Raw genomic sequence first — 9,099 nt, forward strand, 5'->3', positions numbered from 1 at the left:
ACTTTAGGGCTACGATGTTGTAGGGATCGTTCTCAGAAGTTTATGAAGATTTCTAGAAGGAGTATAAAGAATCTCATTTCTTTCTTTAGACTTTGGATGTTTTGTTTTAAGTGAAGAATAAGGATAAGGGTGTTATTCAACCCTAGTTTCCACTCTACTAGAACCAAGATCATTATGGTCGATATTCAACTTACTATATATTACTCAAAAGGAATCGCTTTTTGTGCAGGAACAAGGAATAGTGGATGATTGTCTTGAGGCGGAAGGTGAACTAATTTCTTATAATGTTGTTTTGGAAGCCAAATGTTGAAGCCTGTCTGGGTTTGTTTTGTTTATTTATTTATTTGAACTGTGATGTTTATAATTTCTAACTTGTTCTCATGTATTTTCTTTTTGTTTTCCTTTTTTTTATAGAAACACATTTGGTGAACAATAAGAAGTCAAAGATTGTTGTTTAGGTTTATGTTGCTCAAAATCTTGTTAAGGAGGAAAAAGATGAATCCTTAAAGGTTGTCCCTAATGCTGCTAATATTTTGAAAGATTCAAGTGTTAGTGGTTCTAAAGGAGATGACACTCAAATGGTGGAAACTGTGTAGAAGGAGAAGGCTAGCAATGCAGGAGTAGCTTATAAAGCTACATCTGAGATGTTTCTAAGGCTTGGTTGTTCATGGCTACCCAACTGTCAATAAACCTTCTTCAAAAAGGTGAAAGTTTGAAGGACAAAATATTTTTATTCTAGAGGTTGTTGATTAGTCTTGGGATGATGTTGATCTTAAGATAATAAACAAGCTTGCTCACAAAGGAAATTTTTTTGCTTGTTTGAAAGGGATGCAAGATGATAACTTCCAACAACAATGCCAATGTTGTGATATTGATCTTAAGACAATAGACAAGCTTGCTCGTGAAGGAAAAATTCTGCTTGTTTTAAAGATATGTAAGATGATAACTTCCCACATACAATGCCAATGTTGTGATGCAATCATGAGGGAAAAGATTCTCTAGACATGGTGGAGAACACGGTGGTTCCTAGTGATCCTCAACAAGTAACTTTGATGGTGACACATGTAGAAACTCTGACGCTCAAGTTAGAATGTTATTAGAGAGTAGTCAATGGATGAAGTTGTCCATCCCACACACATGTGTACACACATTTATTCTTATTTATAAGATTCAAGTTTAAAATGATATTTATTTTTTTTATAAGATTCAACCTATAATGTTCCTTGTATTAATTATTTTTAGACTAAAAATATTCAAAATTAAAAGGAGAAAAAATTTATTGACTAACAATTAAAAGAGAAATGAATATTAATGATAAATAACTTTAAAAAAGTTATAAAATTAAGATAATTTTTTTATTATCAATTAAATTATTTTTTTTTAATTTTAATGAATTAAGTAATTGAATCTTATAAATTTATAAATATGAATCGAGGAAGGAAAGACTTTGAATGTAAATGTGAGGTGCTATCATTGAGTTTATTCTAATCACTTAGGTAAAGATTTTACGCTTTTTCCAACAAATCTGGGTTAAGAGCAGGTGCTGATCTCAGATATTAGTTTTGGTAATCATTAGGATGGTTTATCTTAGTTAGAGTTGTTAAGTACTTTTTAGCACAAGGTAAGATAGGAAACGTCATACGACCCGCATAACATTTAACAATAGTGTTTTTAAATACAATTATTTATACTTAAAGTTCAAATTTAAAATTATCAATTAAATTAATATAATTTCATGTCACTTGATTAAATGAATATCCAATGAATTATCTAACCAATAACCATACATAGCAATTAAACCAATACTTTATATTAGGAGAAAGAAAAAGCACATAGACTAGACACACCGACTCTAGACTTTAGCCACGAACATTAATTACACTTAAAACAACATCTTAAAACCACTAATAATCAATTATCATACCAACCATAGAGAGAAGTGATACTAATTTATATTTGTTAATAGAAGTTTTATATCTTAATTGACTTTTGAATAATATGGTGATAAAGATTACTTTCTCTTTCATCTTATATAATTGTTATTTTTAATCAAATCATCAAGATTAAGGAAGAGAAATTAAATTATTAAATATATTTAAAAATAAAACAAATTTTCAATTATATTCTAACATAATTATACATTCAACTAATTTTATTAATAACTAATTAAATATTTAGTCTAAATTATCATCTTATATTTTTTCCCTTTCACATCATTATTAATATTTACTCATTATTCTAATATCTCCATCAATAGATATGGATCAATAACAATCTTTAATCTCAAGTGAAATTTGAAGAGGTATTCATATTTTTTTCATTAATTACATGGAATATTGAGAATAATACAAATAACAGAATTAAAAAATCATTATTAATAAGTTAATTGATAATTTATAAATAAAATCAAATATTTCTTCTAAGATATGATCGATATATAGGACCGGAAAAATAAGCATTATTTTGATGAAAGTTAATATCATAATAAATAAATAAATAAATAAACGATTAACCAACCTCACTTTCACTCTCTTCTGTCTTTCCCTTTCCATTCTTTGCAAACACAAAAAGCTCCATTTCTCCTCCCACAAACACACAACCAAATGCACCGATCCTTATTCACAAGACAAACTTCATAGTTCGTGTGTGTGTGATAGATATATAATAATAAGTTAATAACAACAACATCAATGGGAGGAATGACATCATCGATGGCTGCGAAGTTGGCGTTCTTCCCGCCTCACCCAGCATCGTACAAGGTGGTGAAGGACGAGGTGACGAGTCTTCTGCTCCTCAGTCCCTTCCCTCACCGCGAGAACGTGGAAATTCTGAAGCTTCCGACGCGGCGCGGCGCCGAGATAGTGAGCATGTACGTTCGCCACCCCATGGCAGCTTCCACTGTTCTCTACTCTCACGGCAACGCCACCGATCTTGGCCAGATGTACGAGCTCTTCATCCAGCTCAGCATCCACCTGCGCGTTAATCTCATCGGGTATATGTAGTAGTGCTCTAAACATTGCTACTTTCTCGTTGTTCGAGGTTTTAAATTGCTATCACGGTCACGGATTTGTTTTTTTATTGTAGTTCATATCACGACAAACCTCAAAATCTTTGATGTTGTTGTTGTTGAAATTGGACTAATTTTTAAAACTTTATTTATTTGTTGTTAAAGATAATGTAACACAACCAATTAGTTATATCATATGAATTATAAAATAACAACAAATGTTTTATTTCATTATTGTGTGAGGTTCAGATAATTAACTATACAAGGTCATTAAAGAAATAAAGCTTTAGGAATATTATCGTGGATTATAAAATAATTTCTTTTCTTTTGGGTATTATTGAAAAAAAATATTTAATTCTAATACTTCTCTCACTTTTTGTGTGTATGGTCGTTGTTTTTGAATTTTCATGTTTTGTGCTTGTGGTTGTGTTAGTTTTGGTTTCTGGGTTTTGCCAAAGGTTGTTTCTTTCTGAGGATGGAAATCGGGTGAAGCTTTTGGCCATTTTGGTTGCTTGGAGGGCGGGGATGATTTGGAATGTTGGGAAATGTGTGTTTATCAAAATGGGGTTGTTTTGGTTTCTTGTGTTTTTGAAGGTAAAAAAAATGGAGGACTTTGTTGGAGGGTAAATTTGTGATGAGTTGGAGGATAGCATATTTTGACAAGAGTACTTATAAATGTATACCACATTTTGGGGTGCATTTATGGACTGCATTTATGGACGGACGAGAGGGATTGAAAGAAAAATGAAATGAAGATAGAAATTGATTGTTGTGATAAGAAAGTTAAAGAGTAACAGAAAGAAAAAGAGATGGAACAGAAAGTGAATGCATGACTATAATTTTTGTTTTGGCAATATGTTTATGAACTAGGGATAACTCATTTTGTGACCTGTTATTTCTTGGTAAAACTGGTCTAGTTTGTTAACTAGTATCTGGAAGTGTGTGTATTTTATCTGTGAAGCAGAGTTTTGTAAAGAGAATATTGTCTATCTATTATCTGTGTTGATCTACTCAATAAGGAGAATTGTGAAACGGGGTTTTGACTCATCTTTGTGTGCAATTTTGTGCAGGTATGACTACTCTGGGTATGGCCAATCATCAGGGAAGGTTTGTAAGACTCTGAAATGCTTGTTCATGTTGTTGTGTCATGAAATGATGATGTTGAGAGTGGTAGAGCTAAAAGTAAAACCATCTGCTGATGAAACATTGTTTTGCCTGAACTGCAGCCAAGTGAGCAGAATACATACGCAGATATTGAAGCTGTGTATAAGTGTCTAGAAGAAAGCTATGGTACCAAGCAAGAGGATATAATCTTGTATGGCCAATCTGTTGGTAGTGGCCCTACTTTGGATCTTGCAGCTAGATTGCCTCAATTGAGAGCTGTTGTTCTGCACAGTCCCATACTTTCAGGCTTAAGGGTCATGTATCCAGTAAAACGTAGTTACTGGTTTGACATATATAAGGTTAGCCTAATGTTTTAATTTCTAATCACTTGTTGACATTTCTAATCAAATACTGATGGCTTACAGGCACATGAATTCCTTATTCTAATCAGCTGCTGCTTTGTGTTGATGTGCAGAATATCGACAAGATTCCACTCGTTAATTGTCCTGTTCTCATAATTCATGTAAGTTTTCTTTGAAGATGCTGCAACATTTGTTTTTCATTGAGTCAGATAGCCTTGCCTTGAGAAACATTTACTTTTGTTTTTGTTTACATGGTATCCTCTTTCAGTTTTTCTAGCACAACTTATATGTGGTATATTTTTTCTCTATTCTTTCCCTTTTTCTTAAAATGCTTTGCATCTAATAGTTCTGAACTTGGAATATGTGAAAAATGATTTCCTGCTCTCATTATTTCCATATGACTTGGAATACTTTCAGGCCTTGAATATTTATAATGCAAAAAGTACTAAATTTTCTTCACCTGAATTGCTCTATGTAGATAAGTTTATTCAGGGAAAAGAGTATATAATCTTAATGTTAAAAGCAAGAAACCAGTTGAAATGCTGCTGGTCTTGTACTTATGGAACCTGTTTTGCATATCATGCTTATTGTTTGTGATCTAAAAGGATGCTCCATGCTGACATTAGTGAAAAAATTGTGTCAGTGACAAGTTCTATTTATGGAATCTTGTCTTACTATGTACTACTTTAGTACTTTTACAGCCATTTGATTATATTACTATTTTGAATGAAATACCTGCGCAATATTTCAGACAATTCTTTTCCTCTTTTTCATTAATAACACATGTCCATTATGTTATGTAGCCAAAATAGGTAAGCTGATCTCAAAACATAAATTTCAGTTTTAAATAATGAAGTGTGCCATCAAACACTTGCAGTGGTAAGAGAATTTGAAGTTCAGACCCCAATAGATATTAATGACAGCATGACACAATCATGCAAGCTACTAGTTTAGTTTTCTTTTCCTTTCCTTTTTTTCCCTATCTTTTGACTTGAGGATTTAAGAAACTGTGTCTCAATGTACTATATCTGTAAATGTCTACATAATGAAGAATCTGTTAAAAACCTTATGATTGAAGTTCCTTAATGTTATCATGTAGGGGACTTCAGATGAAGTTGTAGATTGCTCCCACGGAAAACAACTGTGGGAACTGTGTAAAGAGAAATATGAGCCACTATGGCTCAAAGGAGGTAACCATTGTGATTTAGAGCAATTTCCTGAGTATATCAGGCATCTTAAGAAGTTCATAGCTACTGTTGAGAAGTCTCCATCACAAAGATACAGCTTCAGAAGAAGCATGGAACAGTTTGAGCAGCCGCGAAAGAGCACCGATATATTTGAAGTTATTAGAAAGAGCACTGATCGCAGGGAAAAACCGCGGTTGATTACAGACAGGCCTGAAAAGCTGAAGAATTTGTCCAATAATGCTGATAAGTTGGAGAAACTGAGAGTAACTTTTGATCATATGGACAGGTCAAGGAGAAGTGTGGATTGTCTTGAGAAGTCTAGAAAAAGCATTGATCATCAACTTGAAAAGGCAAGGAAAAGTGTTGACAGGTTGGAAAGAATAAGGACCTGAGATTCTTGGTTTAATCAAATTATGTATTCATGAATGGATTTGCTTTGAGATTTTTTTCCTTCTTTAAATTGACCTACCTGGTATTGTAATATGGCTTATGACAACAGATATGATGATAAATATTGGTATCAAGGGAAGGGATTGGTTTTTACATTGGCATTCACTTTTCACTATGTGCTATCACCTCTTGTTCCCTCTACGTGTTTTTTCGTCTTTACTCTCTGGTTCATCAGGAAAAAGAGACCTTGACTAATAGAGTAATTGTTTCTGCCAATCAATTCAATTTTAACTTTAACACATTGACTATTTGTGTCCAGCCCACTTGTTTGATTTGTATAAATTCCTTATCTAAGAAATGCTACGAAAACTTTCTGGCCCAGGCATTGACAAGTTTTCTAATTTCTAGTACACTTAGAGAAGCACAAGAAATGTTTTCTTTCTATTTTTATTTTATTTTATTTTGGCCAACGATATTTTCTGTTGAGAGCATAGGTTTTAAGTTTTTGTGCATTATGGATTATGATTGATAGCTAAGCATTAAGCACAAAACTTGTGATCGAAAAACATCATTTAAATATATACATAATCTTCTCGTATATTTGATGGATTTGTTCTGTCTCTTAACAAAATTAAAAAGTTAAAAATAAATAAATCCTTATAATTTGATTTTATAGTTAGAATTTAATTGAAATGAATTAATAATATAAAAGCATTTTTGCATTGCCATTAAATTATATATTGTAACTTAGATGAAAATGGTTTAAATTGTGTTTTGTGAGATTCTTGTTGGTTCATAATTTATTAGTATTTTTGTAAGTGTTTATTGAGTCTTGAGATATGTTATGTCCCGACAAGTCTCTTGAATCTAACTCACCTAAACTTTTGAAAAAAATAATTTCTAAAATAATTTCTCTGTATAAAAATTAAAATTAAATTCTTTATAATTATACCTGGTTCAAGATTAACTTGGTTAAGTAAATAAATAAATAAAAAAAACCCCTCCTCTTCCCAACAATAAAACAGTATTAGAAGCATAATCATTAAAATGAATGGAGAATCAGATATTGATTAGCAAGTTCCAAGTAGCTTCAACTTTACTAAATCACCAGCTTCATGTTCTATTTTAGTATTAATGTACTATATAGCGTTAACACTTGCAAAAATGATCTTGAAGAATATTATGTAATGAAAAAAGCAATCAACTTTACAACCTTGATGTTGATTCTTTTTTAGTGTACTTTTCTAATGACTACCGTTAAGTCAAAACTACAGACAACATTATGTCTTCTTGTTTTCTCTAGCTCTTCGCATATCAATCCGCATACAGTGTTACCAGATACGACAATCAAATGAACCATGTTGCCCACTAAGGAAATGGGTACGTGTACCTCAGATTTATTACCTTGAAATTTGATAAAAATAACATTTTTTTTTTAAATTTAGTCATAGATTACATCCCCTCATATTTTGCATTTGATTAACTATTGGATTTTCTTTAAGCTTATGGTTGATTAGAAAAAATAAATCCTGAGTAATATGAAATTCTATTGGAAGACAGGCAAATTGGAAGACAGGCAAAGTTTGATAAATAATTATTTTTATAAAAGATTAAATTCGAATAATATTCGAATAATTTAACTAATCACTTGTGCTTAATCATTTAATATAAAAAATTAACCAATAATAGACAAAAAATTCACAACTGAAATATTGAGATAGCTTATTCAAATTATAAAAATAAAGAGGGTAAAATGATAACAATACTAGATATACACTTATATTTTCCTAAAAGTAGGGGGTGCATTTTTACCCACTCAATCCAATATAGATTTGCTATGAAAAATTAATTTATATATTAGTGTAAAAGAATTATATATTATTATTATAATAATTTTATTAACTCTTAATGATTACATTAAAAATTATATATATAGCTAATACATAATTTCTAATTCGTTGATGTTATATTTTTTTATATTAAATAAACGTGCATAAAAACTAAACTTAAAGAGTTATCGTTATAATTAAAATCTAAGGAAAAATTAATATTATTGGTGTTATATATTAGTGTTTTGGGGGAGTTTTACCATTTGGGGATTTTTTTTTTCTACTTTTTCATAAGGGGTTTGTCTTCAAATTAATTTTATAAATGTGGTAAGTCATAATAGGTGTTACGACTTTTGAGTTAGAAGTCGTGATATTTGTTATGACTTATTCTTTTAAACTGAAGTTGTAAAATTATTTATGACTTCAATTTAATTTTTTTTATTTACGAATTTAAAGTTGTTAGCTTATTTTTTTTAATTTTACGATTTTGAAGTCATAAGTTTTTTTTTTATATATATATATTATGACTTTGAAGTTGTAATGTTTTTATGTGTTTTATGCTAGTATTTCATTTTCTTTTTTTTTCTTTTTTTTAAAATTTAAATAATTATATTTATTCAATTATTAAATAAATATTTTTAATTTTACTTGTTATTAGTTTTATTTAATATCTTGTATTTTTTATGGTTTTATTTAACATGTCATATATTTTTTTAATATTGTTTTATTTAAAATATTTTATATATTTTTTATTTAATATATTTTGTATATTTAAATTTTAGATAATCTTTTGATAATGTTATTGAATTTGAATTTTTTTTAAATCAAACAAAAAAGTAACTTAATGATATTCAATATATTTTTTTTGAATATTTTTTTATTTTAAATACTTGAATTTTAAAAACTAAAATTTGAAACCATATATTAAAATATTTTGTTACTAACATTAACTTATAATTTAGGAAATAATATTATTTGTTTTATGTAAAGAAATTTACTATTGACAACATCTAATAATTTAGTAATATAAGTAATTATTAAATTAAAAACAACATAATACATTAATATAAAATGAACAATAAAAATTAAAGAGAAACATAAAAAGTATAAACTCTATTAGTCATCTATTTGTTTGTATGGACAGTTACTACGATTATGTCCTTCACTTCTACACAATGAGCATTTCTTAGGCCTATTTGGAATTGGTTCGTCCGTCTCAT

The 9,099-nt window shown here is 29.7% G+C and overlaps 1 protein-coding gene across 2 annotated transcripts; it reads left to right on the forward strand.

Moving 5' to 3' along the window:
* Positions 1-2,523: 2,523 nt before the first annotated feature.
* Positions 2,524-6,211, forward strand: LOC100798839 (alpha/beta hydrolase domain-containing protein 17C). 2 transcript variants are annotated; one of them, XM_003553264.5, is made up of 5 exons: positions 2,524-2,992; positions 4,078-4,114; positions 4,234-4,470; positions 4,587-4,634; positions 5,573-6,211. In XM_003553264.5, the coding sequence occupies exons 1-5, from the start codon at positions 2,691-2,693 to the stop codon at positions 6,050-6,052; spliced, it is 1,104 nt and encodes a 367-aa protein (XP_003553312.1). In that variant the 5' UTR covers positions 2,524-2,690; the 3' UTR covers positions 6,053-6,211. The 2 variants fall into 2 exon arrangements, with proteins under 2 accessions (XP_003553312.1, XP_006603998.1); XM_006603935.4 differs by having other exon boundaries at positions 5,583-6,211.
* The last annotated feature ends 2,888 nt before the right edge of the window (positions 6,212-9,099 follow it).

Source organism: Glycine max, chromosome 19, assembly GCF_000004515.6.
Source record: "Glycine max cultivar Williams 82 chromosome 19, Glycine_max_v4.0, whole genome shotgun sequence".
NCBI lineage: Eukaryota > Viridiplantae > Streptophyta > Magnoliopsida > Fabales > Fabaceae > Glycine > Glycine max.

Bases quoted from the DNA above. Each gene is read 5' to 3' on its own strand.
- LOC100798839 (XM_003553264.5), top strand. From the start codon at position 2,691: ATGGGAGGAATGACATCATCGATGGCTGCGAAGTTGGCGTTCTTCCCG. The intron at 2,993-4,077 runs GTATATGTAGTA...AATTTTGTGCAG, and splicing joins CTGCGCGTTAATCTCATCGG to GTATGACTACTCTGGGTATG. The intron at 4,115-4,233 runs GTTTGTAAGACT...CCTGAACTGCAG, and splicing joins ATGGCCAATCATCAGGGAAG to CCAAGTGAGCAGAATACATA.